The following is a 22,747-nucleotide window of genomic DNA, read 5'->3' on the forward strand; positions in this document are numbered from 1 at the left end:
TTGATATGCACCAAGGGATTTTTATAATAATGTTTTTATTGTTATTAATAAAATATATTTTTTATAATTAAAAAATACTATCCTTTTTTCTGACACCTTTAAAGTCCCGCAGTTTTCCTTTTTTGATGCATTCCAAATTATAGTTGGCAGATGTAAAAACATGGTCATGTATGATCAAGTGGATGTGAGTCACGGTAGGCTTGACTGAGTCACACATAACTTGAATAAAGTGCTAATAACCATTCCTCTTAATAATATGAGAGGGACAGTTTGTCTTATTATTAGGGCCAAAGATGTCCAAGATGTAAAAAATGCAAAAAGTTCTATACAATATCATACAGTACATCACCCAACTCGAGAAGTTAAGTATTGCACGTCCCAAATTCCATCTTGAGTACAATGTAGAAGAGTTAAACCTTTGGACAACATTTCTAATACACTCTGCCTTGCTGTCCTGACCCACTCCACCCATTTCTTGTAAGGGAGTCACAGGAACAGCAAGTAAGAGAAAATCTTCTCAGTGGAGTCGCACACAGAAATTAAACCTGCCAAAAATGTAAACTTCCCTACGCCATCTAACATGGCCATAGTTAACCAATACAATAATAAGAGCACCACTCAGAGCTTCAATGTTTTCAATCTGGTAAATCCACATAGGTGCGGCTCCACAGGGTCTACAGTTGAAGTTAAAGACCTATGCTTGATACAATTGACTAGATCAGTAATTTTCCATAGGCTTAGGAGTAAACACACCCTAAATTTATCAATTTTGCCAGGGACATTATCTATTGGTGGTCACCACTAAGGCCAGTTTAGATACCAGCCTTAGTGTGGGCTCCTACTCCACATAATAGTCATAAGTACAATTTGGAGCATCTGGTTGTTGGCATGTTGTTGCAGAAATGGTGCTTCTTGTTGAGTAACCTTCAGGGTCACTTGGGAATGTCTGTCCCCCCCCCCCCCCCCGGATAATTGCATTGCATATGGCTCATTTTATGTTGGAGCTTTATCCAGGTTCCACAAGAAGAGTTAAGTGAATATCAGTAGGATAATATGGCTGAACCAGCAGCTATCATGCTGTTTTCTTACGCTGATCTTCTTTGAATGCCCCATTCTATATATCATTATGAATGCTTGGACCCTTTACGGAGGGGGCCAAGATGATCAGTGATTCAATTTTGCTAGTATTGATATTGTTATAGCTGATTCATATAGTGCAATCAATGTAGAAAGTGATAGAGATAGGAAAAGAAGGTAGCACAGGTAATACTATACATGCATGCTCTAATGATACACAGTTGTTTAGCAAAATATAGGAATAGCAAGGAACAAAAGGAGAGAGGACTCCTATTATGTGTGCTTACTGCACAGTACTTGCACAGCTAATGCTAATGCTACAGCACATAGATGAGCTTGGGCTAGTATCCAGCGTGCATTGACATGTTGGCGCATCTCGGCACTTGTCTGCTCGCATTGGCGCAATCTATTTAAAGAAGACCCTGGAGTGTGCTAATTGCTGGATGCTCTTCAGCTTCCCCTTGACCTATGTTCTTTGTTCCTGCTTTTGTTGACTGATCTCCCGTTGCTGACCCGGCTAGTTCCTGACCTTGCTCTGTGAATTTGGAACACTGACCTTGGTTTGCCTCTGACTACTCCCTGGTGCAGACCTTGGCATGCTACTGGACCTCGTTCTGCCTGCTTCCCTGGTACTCACCTCAGCCTGCTACCTGACTACACTTCTGCCTCATTGTGTATGACCCCGGCTAACCCTGACTACATCTGTCCCTGGCAGTCACCTGCTACCAAGCTACCGGCACCAATGTTTCCTTTGAGCCTTGTACCTCTGTCACCATATTCAAGGCTGCTCGGACCAGAGCGCAAGGGAAGCCCTCTTGTCAGCTTGGCCTTCAACCAAGGTATGTAAAACTTATAATCTAGACAGACATGAGGTTGGTAATGAAAGTTGAGGAACAAATGTGCACCATATATGAGAGATATGTGGAAACTTCCAAGGAAATATATGGAAAGATCTGGCTGTAGAGAGCTTTGTAGCTAGGTGTTCAAAGATTGAACCTAGCGTAAGGAACTAGCATTTTGAAGAGATAAAAACAAGAGGCAGATAAGTCCAGGCTGAACTGAAGTGGTACCAGCCTGGTCGAGTACTTTGATAATTGAGCAAAGAGAAGATCGTTAGGTAGAATATTTTTTAAGATGGAGACGACAGGAGCTGAAAAAGTCTAGATGTTGATGTTTAACCAGATATCAAAGCCTACCTGAAGGGTACCCTTTTTTGTCTGGATCATCACCAGAGACCTGTCCAGCATGGGTGACCCTACAGATAGCCCTGCTATCGCTGGTAAAGCTCTCTGGTTCCTTTGACCACAGAAGCCCCCCACTACGTCAAAGTAAGGGCACCATCGGGGGGATAGGTGAAGATGTTGGAAAAGTCACACAGAAAGCAGCCTACAGTTTGATAACTGAGTCTGACATTCTAAATGAGATGTGTCATGGTTCGTCCTGGTTTTATTGTATTCTTTTGGATCCAACATAGTTTCAATTTTACCCTAAAACAGAAGAATAGAACATTATAAATATCTTAAACTTTTCTGGTTATCATAAAGAAAAGTATAGAAGGCACATGGTGATGAGGTAACAGTGGAGTTATTATTTAATGCAATATGCAATATTGGGTATAAAAATAACTGAAAGATTGAACTTGTTACCAACAACAACAGGATTCACCCTATCATTCTTCCTACAGTACTGGAATTATGACATTTAGATATTGATTGGTTGTTTTGGCAATTTTCTTATGGAGACTTTTATAAGCCATGAGGCTTATAATGCAAGAAACCCCTCCCTCATGACAGAGTTCGATGTTCTAAAGTCATAAAAGTTACAAACACTGGATTCATTACTGGTGTGCGAGTGATCGCAGATCAGCAATTTAATTTTTGAAAGTGCAATTAATTTGACTTTGCAGAAGAGAGTTTTTTTTGTAAATTACAATTAATTACAAATTGTCAAAATATAGGTGTACAAACCTACACTTGTTTTTATATTAAATATTATCAAAAAGGAATTTTTACAATCAAGGAATATTGTTGAAGCATAGATGGACCTACTGAGTATGAAAGATTGCAAATAGGACGCCAATATTCTGCTGGGAATATTCAGAAATTGAACGCCTTGGCGTCCTATTTATAATCTTTCATACTCGGTAGGTCCATTTATGCTTCAACAATATTCCTTGATTGTAAAAATTCCTTTTTGATAACATTTAATATAAAAACAAGTGTAGGTTTGTACACCTATATTTTGACAATTTGTAATCAATTGTAATTTACAAAAAAAACTCTCAAGTAATTAATTCCTATTCTGTTGTTGTCTTCTTCACTATTTCTTATAGTAGAAGAAGCTCACTCGAAGTGAAACATGTAGAGCGGTAGTGTCTGTATATGTATATGAAATGAATTTGATATGCACCAAGAGATTTTTATAATAATGTTTTTATTGTTATTAATAAAATATATTTTTTATAATTAAAAAATACTATCCTTTTTTCTGACACCTTTTTTGATGCATTCCAAATTATAGTTGGCAGATGTAAAAACATGGTCATGTATGATCAAGTGGATGTGAGTCACGGTAGGCTTGACTGAGTCACACATAACTTGAATAAAGTGCTAATAACCATTCCTCTTAATAATATGAGAGGGACAGTTTGTCTTATTATTAGGGCCAAAGATGTCCAAGATGTAAAAAATGCAAAAAGTTCTATACAATATCACACAGTACATCACCCAACTCGAGAAGTTAAGTATTGCATGTCCCAAATTCCATCTTGAGTACAATGTAGAAGAGTTAAACCTTTGGACAACATTTCTAATACGCTCTGCCTTGCTGTCCTGACCCACTCCACCCATTTCTTGTAAGGGAGTCTATGTTCGATGTTTTAAAGTCATAAAAGTTACAAACACTGGATTCATTACTGGTGTGCGAGTGATCGCAGATCAGCAATTTAATTTTTGAAAGTGCAATTAATTTGACTTTGTAGAAGAGATAAAAAAAAGCAAGGGGTCTATTCCAGGGTTCTGACACTAGAAAACCTGTATTCTGCAGAAATGTGTACTCATTTCATTAAGTTCTCAAATGTTTAACAAGAGCCTTGGGCAGTTGAAGCTGAAAGTTAACAAAAAAAATAGTTTTTTGCTCTACAACTTTAATTACAATGCTTTCCTGTAATGAAGTATGTCCCACATTGTACAGGCTGCTGAATTCTGTAGAGATCTTCACTATAGGCATGCCCTGTCCTCTTCCTGCTGCTGAACTTCACTAAAAGTCTGCCTTGTCTTCTTCCTGCTGCTGAATTTCACTGCAGGGCTTCCCTGCCCTCTCCCTGCTGATGAACTTTCCTGAAGAGCTGCCGTGTCCTCTTCCTGCTGATAAACTTCCCTACAGGGCTGGCCTGTCCTCTTCCTGCTGATGAACTTCCTTGCAGAGCTGTCCTGTTGTCTTCCTGCTGCTGAATTTCACCGCAGGAATTGCCTGTCCTCTTCCTGCTAATAAACTTCCCTGCAGGACTGCCCTGTCCCTTCCCGTTGCTTAATTTCACTGCAGGACTGTCCTGTCCTCTTCCTACTGCTGAATTTCACTGCAGGGCTGCCTGTCCTCTCCCTGCTTCTGAACTTCCCTGCAGGGCTGCCCTGTCCTCTCCCTACTGCTGAATTTCACTGCAGGGCTGCCCTGTCCTCTCCCTGCTGATGAACTTTCCTGAAGAGCTGCCCTGTCTTCTTCCTGCTGATAAACTTCCCTACAGGGCTGGCCTGTCCTCTTCCTGCTTAAGAACTTCCTTGCAGGGCTGTCCTGTCATCTTCCTGCTGCTTAATTTCACCGCAGGACTGCCTTGTCCTCTTCTTGCTAATGAGCTTTCCTGCAGGGCTGTCCTGTCCTCTTCCTGCTGCTTAATTTCACTGCAGGAATGCCCTGTTCTCTTAATGCTGCTGAACGTCCCTGCAGAGCTGTCCTGTCCTCTTCCTGCTGCTGAATTTCACAGCAGGACTGCCCTGTCCTTTTCCTGCTAATAAACTTCCCTGCAGGGCTGTCCTGTCCTCTTCCTGCTGCAGAATTTCACTGCGGGACTGCCCTGTCCTGTCCTCTTCCCACTGCTTAATTTCACTGCAGGACTGACTTGTCCTCTTCTTACTGCTGAATTTCACTGCAGGGCTGCCTGTCCTCTCCCTGCTGCTGAACCTCCCTGCAGGGCTGCCCTGTCCTCTTCCTGCTGCTGAATTTCTGGTGCTGTGGGGGTTAAGGTATCTGAGCTTAGCTGCACCAAGGATGATTCCATGGGGACACACTCCCTCCTATCCTCTCCTCCATAGAGAAAAGTTTTTACCAATTACAGTGCTTGTAACAAAATATGTGAATGGGGAGAGTCTGATCAGTCAAAGGATTCCCTCCTCCATTCTCAGTACGCCTGAGCCATTATTTGCAATGTATCCCTCTCAATCTTATCTCCTCAATGGACAATGTCCTTACTACATTAACAGACCAATGGGAGAAACCCAACTGAAAATTCTTAACTATGCCTTAAAAAACAACCAGAATAACACCACCTGCCCTTTATGCCATCAGGCAAGACCTTCCTTGACCCATCGTTTCTGGTCCTGCACATACATCTCCACCTTCTGGCATCAAGTCACGTCCTTCATATATTGGATAACCCTGCTGAAATTAACAAAAGACCCCCTACTCCTCATCTTTGGGTATTGGGACAAACAACTTCTAATGTGGTCCTCCAACGATAACCCCTACACAAAGACTGGATCCTGATCTGTATCCATTTTAAAAGTTTGGACTTCCCCCTACTGTCCAAAGATCTCGCAGGTCAAACGGGAGCTCCTACAGTTACTACACAAGGACAAACTGAACACCGACCTCAAACACAAAGTCTCTAGCAAACATTTCTACTCCAGATGGCAAGCTTTCATGAAATTTACACTATCTCAAGAGGAACTCGATAACTTTGAAAATTTCTTCTCATACTATGAGGTTCTTCCAACACTGCTTGTGGAGGATGCCACCAGCAATTGACTCTCTCCTAGTAGGACACACAGTCCTCAATGTCATCTAGCCCTATTATTCTCCTTCCTCACCGGCATCCAAATCCCAATCAAGAGCACTCAGCTCCTGACTTTAGTCCTAGTGCCATTCTAAAGTGTAGTTGGTGTACGCCCCCCCCCCCCTCCTCCTTCTCTCTTACCACCCTGTAGTTTAGGAACCCTCCACAGAGGATCCATCCAGTTATCTGCTGCTCAGAAGTTTTTTCTTATATGATGTTGTTTATTATCACTCCTGTTTTACAATCCACCGATGTAAACAGCGCCTAGTCAACATTGTATATGCCTAGTGAAATAAGAAAATGCCTTATCGATTTTATCATATCCCGTAATGCAATTTCTTTCAATAAAATCTATTGAAAAAAAAAAAAGACCAATGGGGTTGGCCTGGGCATGGAAGGTCCAGGGCTAAACATGGTCATGCCTTTTGAAATTTAAAATTTGCCTGCCTATATCTCTGTGTCTTCTAATGCAGTTTTCACCAAAGGGAGGACTCTGGGTATACATGGTTTCATCATAAGATAAGCTTTGTAAGTCTAGATCAGCCTTTCTCAACCAGGATTCCATGGAACTCTAGGGGTTCCTTGAACTGTGACTGAATGACTGCTCATTTGATGACCTCTACATAAATATGGGGCCAGCACCACTTGGCAGAGCCAGCTGCATGACACCAATGACCTTTTTAGCTGTTTGCAGGTGGCCTTCTGACCACCACTGTAAGTAGGACATTCTTCACACTGGCCACCAATGTTTTGGTTTTGGTAGGGGTTCCCCAAGACCTGAAAATTATTTCATGTGTTCTAGTGGGGTAAAAAAGATTTAGGCTGATCTATATTTTATTATTACGGTTTGAGCTGTTGAAGGTAGATACTAAAAAACTTGTAAAAAAAAAAAAACTTGTAAGAATAGATTCTGCAATATATTGATAAATCTTACCATATGAAATAAGTAAAGGGAATGGGTTTCTGGTTTAACTTACCTTGTTACTTTTACATAGATAGATAAAACAGCCGATTATAATAAGGAATGTGGGGATGCCAATACCGGTAAAAATAAATATTTCATTTTCACTATCTGAAGCAGACTCAGTTGATATTCTCCTCTCAACAGAAGTTTCCAAATGTGGTTCTGTTACATAAATACAGTGTATCCTCAAATTAATATTTTTGACAAAACACATAATATACATATACATATTTATTACACCTCTAAGAAACTGCAGTTTAATTTAATACAGAAGATATGGATATTTTTACATAATTACATGAATCCAGCTTGGACCAATGTAAGTATGCATCTACCATACCTATGGTATTCCCTGCAAAGCTTGAAATCAATTTTTATTAATTTTAAATCAATGTTTTTTTGGCATTTGCAAAGGGTGGAGATGGAGAACTTTTTCGAAATAAATCACTAAATATCTTTTTAAAACAATTTTTTTTAATTTATGTTTTTTTCTGGCATTTGCCAATGATGGAAATGGAAAGCTTTTAAGGAATAAACCACTAAATATCAACATTTTAAATATTTTAAGCGAATTTTTCGGCATTTGCGGAGGGGTGGAGATGGAGAACGTTTTCGGAATAAACCACTAAACATCATAATTTTTAATATTTTTAAAATTCATTTTGAATCAGTGTTTTTGGCATTTGCCATGGGTGGAAATGGAGACCTTTTTCAGAATAAACCACTAAAGATCAACTTTTTAAAATTTTTAATACATGTCAATGTTTTTTGGCATTCGCCTTCTTAAGTATTGGTGTTTAAAAAAATTTAAAATTCATTTTCAATCAACGTTTTTGGCTTTGGCCAGTGGTGGAGATGGAAAACTTTTTCCAGAATAAGCCACTAAACATCAACATTTTTAATATTTTTAATACATGTCAATGTTTTTTGGCATTTGCCTTCTTAAGTATTGGTGTAACTGTTGCATTTATATGGTTTTATTGTAATGATAAACTCTAAACTGCATCTTTGCCTAGCCAGTTGTAGAATGACTGGAGAGATCGGCCAATTATAGTTCATCCAACACCTTTAAAAGAATGGTCTAGTTTTACAGAGCAAAGCTTTTAGAGAGCTAATAAAGCCTATGTTTAGGTAAAAAAAAAAAAATCAGCACAAGGGTATTTACTTATATTTATTGAGAAGTGTCCCTTGTGCTGGTGCCGGCTGTCCTAGTTGAAATCCAAAGTTCTCTGATCTACCCCCCATTACCCCAGCAGGCGTAATCTTCTGGTGCCGCAGTGGTTAATAGGAGAGCTTGACCTGTTATAGGCACTCGTCAAGAGTGACGACTATGTCTGCCTTTTCTGCCCCCTCCTCCAGTACTATATTCTGTACTATAGTCTCCATAAATGACAAGTGCTCTGTGAATGGAAGAGGTGGATCTTTCATTCATCCATCATCCATCATTCATTAATGAAAGCTATAGTACAGCTTCAATAAATGAAGAAGGGAAGGAAGGAAGGAAGGAGGGAAGGGGGGGGGGGGCTTCATTGGCACTCTTGATGATATTTACCCTTGTAACACTGGAAGATTACAGCTACTAGGGTGTCAGGGAGGGGGAGTCATTGTGCTAATTAAAAAATAAATAAATAAATAAAAACCTCAAACGTAGGCTTTAATAATATTCAGTAAATACATAAACTATACTAAAGTCACGTAGTTCACTCCATTCTTCAAAAGGTGGAACCACAGGTGAACATCAAAGTACATAGTAGGAAAACATTGACTGTATATTTTTTACTTTATTTACCAAACGGTTTGTAGTTTTGGACAGATATTCGACTTTCCATTTTAGCACTGCTACTTCATGGGTCAGCTCCCTGTTCATTGGACAGAGATAGTGGTGCCAATATACTGTCCAATGAGAAGACGAGAGGCATGGAAGTGACATCGAAGGCTGAAGTATTGGACCAGTAAAATTACTTTCTTAATGTACAGCTTCATGTCACCCATCTGTACTCTACAGACTTATCAAAAGAAACTCACCAAAAATATTGACCCGGTACATTCGCTCCACTATTTTTCCTTTATTTGAAAGTATGCAGGCTCTGTACACTCCTTCATTTCTCTTCATTACGTCACTGAATATTAAGGAGCCATTTGGTGAGCTGGACAAGCTTCCTTCATACATTTTCTCTAGAATGCGAACATTTCCATCAACTGTTGTTGCAGCCAAGTAAACCCATCTCTCCGTAAGCCAATCAATCTCTTCAATTTCACTCTTTTCAATTATACCATCTTCCAGTGGGAGAATGACGTTTTCTCCAACTGTAGCATTTACAAGTGTTGGGCCTTCAAAAGAAGATTCATAATACACATTAGTTTATACAAGTATATGCTTATTACCATTGAGATCAATAGCACAATAATTGGTCCCTCCACACATGCCAGGGTGCTAGGTGTAATCGTGGACTCTGACCTCTCCTCCAAATCCCACATCCAATCACTGGCTAAATTTTGCCAACCTAACCCCCTCGCAACATTTCCAGAATTCGCCCCTCCTAAACTAATGGCACCACAAAACAACAAACCACAAAATCACTCCCTGGTTATCTCTCACATTGACTACTACAACTTCCTTCTCACTGTCCTACCTCTAGACAGATTACCTCCACTTCAGTCTATTATAAATGCTGCTTCCAGACTCATACTCCTTACTAACTGATCCATGGCAGCTGCCCTTCAGTGCCAATCGCTTCACTAGCTTCCACTAGCTCAACATAAAAAATTTACAATACTAACCATAAAGTACAAAACCATCCACAACATCGCGCCCAGCTACACCACCAACATCATCTTGAGGTATTGCCCAAATTGTCCTCTCTGTTCCTTCCAAGACATCTTGCTTTCTAGCTCCCTTGTTACCTCCTCTCATGCTTACCTCCAGGACTTCTCCAGAACCTCTCCCATCTTCTGGAACTCCCTCTCCCAGGATGTCTGGTTACTTCCTAACCTGTCCTACTTTAGGCAATCCTTGAAAACTCATTAATTCAGGGATGCCTACCCCACCTCCAACTAAAAACTGTTCTTTGGCTACCTCCATCAGATCATCCCCCGGAGCTAATACCTTTTGTACCAACTTCCCCTCCCTTTAAATTGTAAGCTTCGTGATCAGGGCCCTCTTATTCCTCCTTTATTGAACTGTATTGTAATTCTACTGTCCACCTTTATATTGTAAAGTGCTCCAAAAAATGTTGGTGTTATATAAATAATAATTAAAATATTCATCATGACGTCCTTCAAAGAGGACCCATCAGGATGGAAATATAGGGCTGCCAATGTTAGCTTGTGTTTTCGAGGTGTGCACCTTCCCACCTAGCGGTCATTGACCTGGGAAAAGTAGGCAGAAGTTCAGATTTTTCAGCATGGATGCATGCTTGGTCAAAGGCCATCATTTACTAGGTAGGGTATCCAGGACCAAAATGGCAGCCCCAATGCTTGCACTCTTAAAAACAGGTCAGAAGGTCCAGCACCTCTAAATCTATTCTCATAGGTTTATCATGTAATTCGTTTTGAGTACTGAATGTTAGAAACTGTCAGCTTTTTATTGCTGTTTGTGTCCCCATTGGGGAAATACCAGTGGCCTATCTAACATGTCTGGCACCCAGGGTGGATAATTTTTTTAACAACCCATCCCAGACATCAAAATTATTTTCAGTAATTATGGCTTTTGTGTCAGATAATTGGTGCAGGTCCCCCCCCCCACCCAGAGGACAGTAATAAAGTGCCATATGCCACATGGACACGTGGTGGCTGTGGCCAACAGTGGGAGGGTCTTATAAGGGCATGGTTATCCAATGGGTATACTTTTCAGCCTAACTTAAAGAAGAACCTCATAAAATAGTCAATGACTACTTAGTAACCTTTGAGTAAATAAACACTTTTGTCAGTAGTCCAATAGGATGCCTCACAACACAGATCTGCCTGCGCCTGCCTCCCTCTGTCAGTATCTGATTGGACGCTTGACAGAGTGACATCAGGCTTCTTTTAGTGCTGGGTGCTGGAGCTCTTTCTGCTTCCTGTATAGTTGAACATACTGTCCCATGACTGATCAAATGTTCTATTCATATTTTTTTAACTTTAGATTCACACAACTTTCATCCAGGATTCACACATTTTTCCAATGATAAAAACTGCTTGAATCTTAGCTGAAAATATTTATGAAAAGACCCTTTGATCTGTCATAGGACACTGGGTGTAGCACACAATGCAAGGAAGGCATGAACAAAGAATGAAGATGGAGAGCTAAGTGGGCCCCTGTGGAAAAGCGGACACTTGTGTACCTCCTACTCCACCCAACGGAACCCCATAGAGTGGATTATATAATATTTGCTCATTATCAAACTGTACAGGAATCGGATAATTAAAAGTAAAAATATAAGACTCCTACATACCTGTATCATGTCGGATGTACTTATGAACTATGGAGGAAGAGAAAGAGCTTTTTAGAAATTTTTAAGCAAGGTTATTTTAGAGTAACAGATGTCAAATTTGTATTAAAGTTCATATCAGTAACCATGTCCCACATGCCAAAATCATACATAGATCACCAATCCATCAGTTGCTGTAAGTGGATTCACTTCTGTCTTCTGTGCCTACTGTGTCCATTTGGAGATGTTCCCACCATCCCTGTGCTGAGTTCCTAGGTCTGTACACCTGCTGGGCCCATTATGAGGAGTTCTCACCAACCCTGCACTGAGTTTCCAGGTTTGTATACCTGTTATGTCCATTATGAGGGTTTCCAACTGTCCCTGTACTAAGTTTCCAGGTCTGTACTCTTGCTGTGCCCAATATAAGGGGTTTCCACCTTCCCTGCACTGAGTCCTGGGTCTGTATACCTGCTGTGCCCATTTGAGGGGTTCCCACCAGCCCTGTGCTGAATTCCTGGATCTGTACACATGCTGTGCCCATTATAAGGGGTTCACAGGGCTAGGATAGATTTCTCATCTCCTATCTTAAAGTGAAATTGTCAGAGTCCTCATCAGCATCCCCTCCCCTGCGTCAGAGTCTCCATCAGCACCCCTTTCATTCACAGAGCAGAAGCCAGAAGTACAGCAGGTCTGGACAAAGGAAGTGCTATCCTCTTGTGAAATCTGAAGCAAATATGCCATTGGTTGCCAGGATGCTGATGGTCCTGGGGCAGGGGTTGAGTGGTGAGAAATGGAGACCATTGGCAGTCTCTGCTGACCTGAATCCTCAATCTGTGCATGTTGAAGGTTTGCCCCTGCCAGGTTTTGGAGTAAGCCAGATGTGGCCCATGGACCATCATTTGGAGACCCCTTCTTTAATGTAAATTGCAGCCCCACTAATACATATGAACACTTGGGAGTAAAGAGAGATGCAGCCAAGATCAACAAACATTTCAGTTCAGAGTTGTTGGTCCAAAAAGAAAAAAAACATTAACAACTCACTTTGAACAATGACACGATACTGTATTAAAGAACTACTGTTATCAATTGTCATTATATCCACTGAATATTCATCTCCGTCTTCCCAACACAGATCCTTTATAATCAGTGATCCACCATGAGCGCAGCTTAATCTATCTCTGTAACTGGAGTGCGGAATGTTTAGGGATCCGTTTCCAAAACTCGTGGCAATATGATCTTCTTTTTTTTTCCAAATATACTCTGTTTGATTTAGTAGGTGTTCAGGCAACAATAGACTGACCTCTTCCTCCTTGTGACCAATTATAATTATTTTATCGAAACTTTCAGAGGGGACACCTAGACAAAAAACAGAAATGTGTGTTACTGGGGCTGAAGGTAAATAGGCTCTTCACTTTGCACGGAAATTTTCCCCAGAGGTCAGTGAATGTAGCGTAGGAGCCACCACGAGTGATCACCAGAGTGGAGTGATTGTTGGTGTTATCATTATAGGGGCCATTGTTGGAGTGATCACTGAAGTGAATGGAGAAATGCGGTGGAAGGCATGAACGGGGTCACTGGGGTGCCAGAGCAGCTGGGACGGTGTGGATGCCGAGGGCCGGGATCGCTGGAGTAGTGTGGTGAACTTTGAAAAGAAATGCTTATATTTCTTGGTGACACGCTACCTGAGGGTCTCTCATATATTTGAGCGGTTTGCCGGTCCTGGATTGGTGTCCTCTGTGTTGTATACCTCTGATCCCCCAAGACAAGGCCCTGGCTGGGTACAGCCAGGTCCATAAATATTGGGACATCGACACAATTCTAATCTTTTTGGCTCTATACACCACCACAATGGATTTGAAATGAAACAAACAAGATGTGCTTTAAATGCACACTTTTATCTTTAATTTGAGGGTATTTACATCCAAATCAGGTGAATGGTGTAGGAATTACAACAGTTTGTATATGTGCCTCCCACTTTTTAAGGGACCAAAAGTAATGGGACAATTGGCTGCTCAGCTGTTCCATGGCCAGGTGTGTGTTATTCCCTCATTATCCCATTTATAAGGAGCAGATAAAAGGTCCAGAGTTCATTTCAAGTGTGCTATTTGCATTTGGAATCTGTTGCTGTCAACTCTCAATATGAGATCCAAAGAGCTGTCACTACTGTATCAGTGAAGCAAGCCATCATTAGGCTGAAAAAACAAAACAAACCCATCAGAGAGATAGCAAAAACATTAGGTGTGGCCAAATCAACTGTTTGGAACATCCTTAAAAAGAAAGAACGCCCCGGTGAGCTCAGCAACACCAAAAGACCCGGAAGACCACAGAAAACAACTGTGGTGGATGACCGAAGAATTCTTTCCCTGGTGAAGAAAACACCCTTCAAAACAGTTGGCCAGATCAAGAACACTCTCCAGGAGGTAGGTGTATGTGTGTCAAAGTCAACAATCAAGAGAAGACTTCACCAGAGTGAATACAGAGGGTTCACCACAAGATGTAAACCATTGGTGAGCCTCTAAAACAGGAAGGCCAGATTAGAGATTGCCAAACAACATCTAAAAAAGCCTTCACAGTTCTGGAACAACATCCTATGGACAGATGAGACCAAGATCAACTTGTACCAGAGTGATGGGAAGAGAAGAGTTCGGAGAAGGAAAGGAACTGGTCATGATCCAAAGCATACCACCTCATCAGTGAAGCATGGTGGTGGTAGTGTCATGGCGTGGGCATGTATGGCTGCCAATGGAACTGGTTCTCTTGTATTTATTGATGATGTGACTGCTTCTTAAAAAGTGAAAGTTTGATGGATGATTATTAATCTGTTCCATTACTTTTGGTCCCTTAAAAAGTGGGAGGCACATATACAAACTGTTGTAATTCCTACACCGTTCACCTGATTTGGATGTAAATACCCTCAAATTAAAGCTGAAAGTCTGCAGTTAAAGAACATCTTGTTCGTTTCATTTCAAATCTATTGTGGTGGTGTATAGAGCCAAAAAGATTAGAATTGTGTTGATGTCCCAATATTTATGGACCTGACTGTATATAGCTGCAAGCTTCTCTATGCTTGCCTTCTGGTAAGCGTGCATTTCTCATGGTGATTTACACTTAATGGTGATGGAAGACTGCACTATTTTGTTATAATATCCAGCATTTAGCTGATTGCCCTGGACTTTTATGTCAAATTCTCATTTAAGTCATATTTTCACTCCTTATCACTTTGTTGTCACAATATATATATTTTTATTACAATTTTTTTTTCACTTTTATGTCTTTGATTAGACTTTTGATTAGATTTGTAAACATCATATCTGCTCACTTCATATTTTTGCCCGCATTCAAGTATATTCATATTGGTTTATCACTAAATATTTTTACTGTTTAGCGCAGCTATTGTTTTTCCATCTAATGGTATATGTGTGTATTTCATATGTTAGTTGCTGCTTTGTTTTAAGTTTTTTGATACTTTGTTCAGAGCGCGGTATTTCATCCCTTTTTTTACACTGTGAAAGACTACTAGGCACTGGGAGAAGAAGAGCGAGCAGAGAGGTACTGTGTAAACTGGGAGTACTGGGAGACTCGCTGAGGGTGATTGACAGAATGTACTGCCAGGTACTTTTAGAACTGCTGGTACTGTGAGTACCAAGGGGCACTGTGAGTACTGAGGGGCATTGTAAGTAACCAAGCGGCATTGTGTAACTGAGGGACACTGTAAGTAACTAAGCGGCACCTGTGAGTACTGAAGGGCACTGTGAGTAACTGAGGGGCACTGTGTGTAACCAAGAAGCAGTGTAGAATTATGGGTCACCGCAAGTATTGAAGGAAGCTGTGAGTACGGAGGGGCATTGCGTGTAACTGAGGGGTAATGTGAGTAAACCCAGGGGCACTGTAAGTACTGACAGGCACTGTGATAAAAGCTGAGGAGCACTGTGAGTACCAAAGGGCACTGTGAGTAAGCTGAGGGGCACTGTGAGTACCGGGGGGGCACTGTGTGTACCGAGGGGCATTGTGAGTAAGCTGAGGGGCACTGTGAGTACTGAAGGGCACTGTGAATGCTGAGGGGCACTGTGAGTACCGAAGGGCACTGTGAGTAAGCTGAGGGGCACTGTGAGTACCGAGCGGCACTGTGAGTACCGACAGGCACTGTGAGTAAGCTGAGGGGCACTGTGAGTACCGAGCGGCACTGTGAGTAATCTGAGAGGCACTGTGAGTATCGAGGGGCACTGTGAGTACCGACAGGCACTGTGAGTAAGCTGAGGGGCACTGTGAGTACCGAGGGGCACTGTGAGAAAGCTGAGGGGCACTGTGAGTGCTGAGGGGCACTGTGAGCACCGAAGGGCACTGTGAGTACCGATGGGCACTGTGAGTAAGCTGTGGGGCACTGTGAGTAAGCTTAGGGCAATATGATTACTGAGGGGCACTGTGAGTAAGATGAGGGGCACTGTGAGACCTGAGGGGCACTGTGAGTAAGATGAGGGGCACTGTGAGTAAGATGAGGGGCACTGTGAGACCTGAGGGGCACTGTGAGTACCGAGGGGCACTATGAGTAAACAAAAAAAGTGGAAATCCCATTTAGTTGGTGGATAATGACCAGTAGAAGTTCCCTTCTTCCAGGTTCATTATAATACACCCAGCCCATACCTTTACACATAGAAGTAGTTCAATCCATCACCTCTTTGCCTGAGTTACAAGAACACATTGGAGGATATTACTATAAACTTACCATGTGTAAGCAGTAAAATGACTGATAATACAATAGAATCCATCTTGCTTTCAGTTATTGGTTTCTTAATGGAGCTAAAAGAGTAAAAAAACAAAATGTTAAAAGCACAGAAACTTCCTGCTGTATCTGCCGTATAGTACATCCTTCCTCTTTGGTAGAGCGGATTTGTTGTTGTGACCTCACACTTATGATAAGGTCATGTTCTACCTCCAGGGCTGTTGCAGGTATACCAAGCTGCTAGATCACACCCCATATTATTGTATTGTGAAGATTGTGATACCTCACAAGGTAAGAGAACAGGACTGTCGGAGGAAGTAAGGGGTTTAAAGTAGACCTGGACTTAGTAAAGATGCTATGTTATAGGAACATCTAGAAAAGTTATTTGTGACTAAAAGCACCCTGAAAAATATTAATTTTGTTTCATGGTCCTCCTGGAAAATAGCAATGCACTTCCCGCACCTTGAGCTGAACAGCTGTATATCTGCAGTATGAGATCATCTAAGGCACTGCTCCCTCTGACTCTTGGTCTCACCAGATCTGGAGTGAGATTTGATGATGTCACTGTTATGGAACAATATCAGCCAAACAGCAATATGCAATTTGGTGTTTACTGAATTATTGCAGGGTGAGTTGACAAGACAGACAGATGAAACAGTATGCAATCAGTAATGAACAGTCTATGGAACCAAACACAGTAACTGGGATGCAGAAGCAGTAGTTTCCACACTTGATCACTAGGTGGCAACAAAGTATAGCTGATTCCTTGGGAATGGGTATATTAACTTGCAGAACAAACTGCAATATTATCATTCAAATGCAGTTACTAGCAGCTCCCTGGGAAAGGAGTGTAATGCTTCTCTCACTAGGAGGCTGGTTGTAGCTGATAGTTTATGTAGATGGCCGCAGGAATCCTCAGGGTATGACTGGAACATTCTTTGGTCTGGAGGTTCAGGAGGCTGAAGGCAATGCCAACCCCACTGGAGGGCACTAGTCTGAAGTCGGCTAGCACACTGTCCACCACAGTGACTGGGGATTAGGCAGAAGGTACACACTTTTTTGCTCTTTGCTGATGGTCCACATGCTGGACCAGTGGCGGCTGGTGCTCCAAATTTTTTTGTACCCATCATATGCAGCCATTGTGCCCATCAAACACAGCCACTGTGCCCATCATATGCAGCCACGTGTGCCCATCATATGCAGCCATTTGTGCCCATCATATGCAGCCATTGTGCCCATCAAACATAGCCACTGTGCCCATCAAATGCAACCACTTGTGCCCATAAAATGCAGCCACTTGTGCCCAGTATATGCAGCCACTTGTGCCCAGTATATGCAGCCACTTGTGCCCATCGTATGCAGCCACTTGTGCCCATCAAACACAGCCACTGTGCCCATCATATGCAGCCACATGTGCCCATCATATGCAGCCATTTGTGCCCATCATATGCAGCCATTGTACCCATCATATGCAGCCATTTTGCCCATCAAACACAGCCACTGTGTCCATCAAATGCAACCACTTATACCCATAAAATGCAGCCACTTGTGCCCAGTATATGCAGCCACTTGTGCCCAGTATATGCAGCCACTTGTGCCCATCACATGCAGCCACTTGTGCCCATCATATGCAGCCACTTGTGCCCATCATATGCAGCCACTTGTGCCCATCAAATGCAGCCACTTGTGCCCATTTGTTGTGCCCATCATATGCAGCCACTTGTGCCCATCAAATGCAGCCACTTGTGCCCATCATATGCAGCCACTGTGCCCACTGACCCCCCCCTCACAGCTCTGACACCCCCCTGCTTGTGGTTCTGACGCCCCCCCCAATCGCGGCTCTTTGACAACACCCCTACCCCCGTAGGTGGTTCGGCACTTACCACCAGTCCTGAGTCCACCAGAGTAGCCGTGGAGGTGGGGAGGTCCGTCCTCGTGTCTCCTCTGTGCCCCCTCTTCCTAAGCGCCAGGCATCCAATAGGATGCCCTGGCGCTTTGGCCAATCGGGAAACAGGTCTGACAACCTGTCTCCCTGATTGGCAGGTTGTGTGAAAATAGAGAAAATTCATTTGCTGTCATCACCCAATTGGGTGGGATCAGGGCACACTCTCTGCGCCCCCGAGCCTATCCTATTTTGAAGCCTATTAGAGCCTCTCCCACCCCCGCCATAGGAATCCATGCATCTGGCATCCTGAAAGGGGCCGGGCGCAGTCATACTTGCGACTAGTCCTTTGCCCTCTGCCTTTTTTGGGACATAGCTACCGCAGTACAGGTCCTCTTTGATGGTCACAAAATAAGGAGAAACTCTTGCTAGTTTAACAAGTACAGGGGAATGCAATCAGTAAAGAAGAGATTGTATTTATTGCAATAAAGTCGCTGACTTTCCTGACTTTTAGACCCAATGAACAAAATAAGGAAGGAAACCAAAGTCCACAATTACCGGCAGCTACGTACTTCCCTCATTCTGAGCCAATGTAAATCATTTATGTCTACGCTCCTCTCATTTTAACCGCTTCTTCTCTGGAGCAATTTTTTTTCATTTTTCACATACGTTAAAATTAGCATTTTGGCTATAAAACCTAATTAACCCACCCCTCCCCCATAATAATATACATTCCCTGAAAGCTGAGGCCCAGTAGAATAAAAAGATGATAGTTGCAATTTTCTATATTCTACACTATTTATATAACTGTTTATCAAACCTATATTTTCAGGAAGAAATACACCCAACAACATTTTATCCCAAATTTTATGTAAGATAAGGTTGAGTCGAGTAGATAGATACCAAATATGCCAATCCTCAAAGAGCTGTGCTAAGCAGAGTCCCTCTTTCTTGTCTCAAAAAATTGTGAGGTGTGTCTAAACAATTGCCATTTAAAAAAAAAAAAAAAAAAAAAAAAAAATATATATATATATATATATATATATATATATATATATACAAATTTCACTTTTTTAACCCCTACATCTCAGCGCTGCTGATCTCCTGCAGCCCCTTTGCAGCTTTTCTGATGTGACAACAGTGGAACAGAAACGTTTGCAACACCCTGAGTCTATTTGCATTTGTTCATTATTACTCAGGAGTCAACAACCCTGAAGATCAACCGGTTAGACAAGGTCTGTAAAAGACCAGGTGGTTAGTCTTTACAAAATATCTAATCTTGCTTGGCAACAACAACACTCCCAAGAGAGTACAGAAATAAAACATAGAAAGTACATACAACGAAGGTCAGGTCTACCACTAGGAAGAATAAACTTAGTGACACTTTTTCAAAATGTTCTCAAACATGATATTGAAACATTCAAAAATGATCCTAGAAGAGGGGTGTCAATAAGGGTAACAAAATGTTTGTGCCTACAGGCTCCAGTACCAATGGTGTACACCAGGGGTCTCCAATCTACAGCCCATGGGCCACTACAAGGGTGGACTCTGATGTGAAGGGTGGACTCTAATGTAAAGGCTGGACTCTAATGTGAAGGTGTGGGGCTCTGAGGTGAAAGGTAGACTCTGATGTAATGGGAGGTTTGAAGTAAGGGAGGCTTTATTGTGTAAGGGGGGTCTAAAGTGAAAGGTGGACTCCAATGTGAAGAAGGGCTCTAATGTGAATTGGGGACTCCAATGTGAAAGGTAGACTCTGACATGATGGGGAGCTCTGATGTAAAAGGGGGGGGCTTTAATGTGTAAGGGCAGCTCTAAAGTGAAAGGGGGACTCTGATGTAAAGGTAGAACTCTGATATTAAGTAAAGGGTGGACTCTGATGTGAAGGGTGTACTCTGATGCAAAGGTGGGGCTTGAATGTGAAAGGTAGACTCTGATGTAATGGGAGGTCTGGAATAAGGGAGGTTTTAATGTGTAAGGGGGCTCTAAAGAGAAAGGTGGACTCCAATGTGAAGATGGGCTCTGATGTGAATTTGGGGACTATAATGTGAAAGGTAGACTCTGACGTGATGGATAGGGAGCTCTGATGTAAAAGGGGGGGGGGGCTTTAATGTGTAAGGGTGGCTCTAAAGTAAAAGGGGGGCTCTGGTTTGAAGGAGGGTACTCTGATGTAAAGGAAGGTGGGACTCTGATGTGAAGAGTGGACTCTGATGTCAAAGGTGGACTCCTATGCAATGGGAGGTCTGAAGTAAGAGGGGCTCTAATGTGTAAAGTAGCTCTAACGTGAAAGGGGGCTCTGATGTGAAGGGGGTACTCTCATGTGAAGGGGGGACTCTGATGTGAAAGGGGGATCTAAAGTGAAAGGTGGGACTCTGATGTGAAGGTCGGACTCTGATGTGAAGGTGGGATTCTGATGTGAAGGTGGGATTCTGATGTAAATTGGGGCTCTGATGTAAAGGTGGGACTCTGATGTGAAGGTGGGACTCTGATGTAAAGGTGAGGCTCTGATGTTAAGGGGGGACTCTGATGTTATGGGAGGTCTGATGGAAAGGTGGAGCTCTGATGTAAAGGTGGGACTCTGATGTGAAGGTTGGACTCTGATGTGAAGGTGGGACTCTGATGTGAAGGTTGGACTCTGATGAGAAAGTGGAGCTCTGATGTGAAGGTGGGGCTCTGATGTGAAGGTGGAGCTCTGATGTGAAGGTGGAGCTCTGATGTGAAGAGGGGACTCTGATGTGAAGAGGGGACACTGATGTTATGGGAGGTCTGATGTAAGGGGGGCTCTAAAGTGAAAGGTGGACTCTGATGAGAAAGTGGGGGACCCCTGCTGTACAGAACACCTCCAGGTGGCCATATTGCAATTTATAGAGAATTACAGCGGCTGCAGATTGAAAAGGAAAGATAATTTTTTAATAACATTCAATTACAAAATGCCTTGTGTAACAATTGTCTATTATATTATTATTATAAGTTTTATTATTATCATGCTGTATTTAATCACCACTTGGTTTTTATTTTTTGCTAAACAAACAAAAAAAATACAGAAATTTTTGAAAAAAAAACATGTTTCATAGTTTGTTGTAAAATTTTGCAAACGGGTCATTTTTCTCCTTCATTGATATTCGCTGATGGGCTGCACTGATAGGCACAGATAAGGCGACACAGATAGGCACAGATAAGGCAATATAACTATGTGATAGGCACAGATAAGGCAATATAACTATGTGATAGGCACAGATAAGGCAATATAACTATGTGATAGGCACAGATAAGGCAATATAACTATGTGATAGGCACAGATAAGGCGACTCTGATAGGCACAGATAAGGCAATATAACTATGTGATAGGCACAGATAAGGCAATATAACTATGTGATAGGCACAGATAAGGCGACTCTGATAGGCACAGATAAGGCGACACAGATAGGCACAGATAAGGAGGTTCTTTACTGTTAGAGCGATATGGATGTGGATCTCCCTTCCACAAGTGGTGGTGTCAATGGCAAGTGTGGACAATTTCAAAGAACTTTGAGATGGGCATCTTAGCGAACTCAATAGACAATGATATGGAAAGTGGTGGAGACATAAATGCATGCACACATCCTCACAGGTTGACTGGCGTCTTTATTCCACCTTACCAACCATGTAACTATGCAAAACACAGGCCCATTGCAATGTCCGTCCTGCGGCACGCATTACAACGCGTGTGAATGCGCATGTCAATGCACAAGCATGGGCATAAGGCCGGCTTCCCTTGCCATTCACTGGCATATTAATCCTTCCATTAGAATTCTATTTAGATTTGACTTGGAGCAGAAATTTGCAACCTTGTAGCTCTTCTTCGGATGACTCCTATGAAAAGTGTTTTTTCTGGCGTGATGCCAAATCAACTGCAGATGCATTGTAGTTTTAAAATTCAAAACCCTTTATTATATATAAAGTCTTCAAAAAGAAAATGGTGATTAATTAAAATGCACTTTTAACGGAAAACAATCTCAACAATTTAGGCCCGAGTACACAGAAGATACAGCTATAGTCTCGGAGACTCTACAACTGCTGTTAGAGCTTTGGGTTTCCCCGGCAAAGCTTTTTGTTTAGATATTAGTCATACCGCCCAACATTTTGAGATGAAAATGAGTGACACATTCTAGCAAATGTATGTAGGCATAGGACACGCCCCCCCCCCCCCCCCCCCACTGCCACACCCCTAAAGGAGAATTAACCAAAAAAAAAAATGATGAAACTCACAAGTGCTTTTTTTACCACTACTATTCCTTTATATTGTCTTTAAAATTTACAAATGCAGCAATTTAGAATTTGGATGAAATGTTTAGCACTGGGAAACACTTTTTGGAAGATAAAAATTACATTTTATATATAACTATATAGATCAGACCAAAATGAGGGACAAATGAGGGGGAATGAGGGACAGAGGGACATTGCTCCAAATCAGAGACAGTCCCTCGAATTTAGGGACAGTTGGGAGCTACTCAGAAAATTCAACAAACTCTTACCTCTGTTACACGTTCAGATGAATCTCGCAATGTTTCACTTCCTTACAACAGTCTCTTGTATATCTCTCACACACCCATAGCAGGAAATCACTTGATTACTTGTTCTCTAAACTCTCCGTGTGCAAAAGCTGGATCAG

The 22,747-nt window shown here is 42.0% G+C and overlaps 1 protein-coding gene across 1 annotated transcript; it reads right to left on the reverse strand.

The window, feature by feature from the left end:
• Positions 1 to 951: 951 nt before the first annotated feature.
• On the reverse strand, positions 952 to 22,747 carry LOC141117608 (uncharacterized). The gene is made up of 7 exons (XM_073610542.1): positions 22,611 to 22,747; positions 16,221 to 16,294; positions 12,539 to 12,853; positions 11,522 to 11,548; positions 9,114 to 9,419; positions 7,102 to 7,250; positions 952 to 2,564 (listed from the first exon to the last, which is right to left on the reverse strand). Exons 2-7 carry the CDS (start codon positions 16,261 to 16,263, stop codon positions 2,448 to 2,450), a joined length of 957 nt encoding a protein of 318 aa, XP_073466643.1. The 5' UTR covers positions 16,264 to 16,294; positions 22,611 to 22,747; the 3' UTR covers positions 952 to 2,447.

This window comes from Aquarana catesbeiana, linkage group LG13 (genome assembly GCF_042186555.1).
Source record: "Aquarana catesbeiana isolate 2022-GZ linkage group LG13, ASM4218655v1, whole genome shotgun sequence".
NCBI lineage: Eukaryota > Metazoa > Chordata > Amphibia > Anura > Ranidae > Aquarana > Aquarana catesbeiana.

Bases quoted from the DNA above. Each gene is read 5' to 3' on its own strand.
- LOC141117608 (XM_073610542.1), bottom strand. From the start codon at position 16,263: ATGGATTCTATTGTATTATCAGTCATTTTACTGCTTACACATG. The intron at 9,420-11,521 runs GTATGTAGGAGT...CTTCTTTTGAAG, and splicing joins GTACATCCGACATGATACAG to GCCCAACACTTGTAAATGCT. The intron at 2,565-7,101 runs GTAAGTTAAACC...CTTCTGTTTTAG, and splicing joins ATCTATGTAAAAGTAACAAG to GGTAAAATTGAAACTATGTT.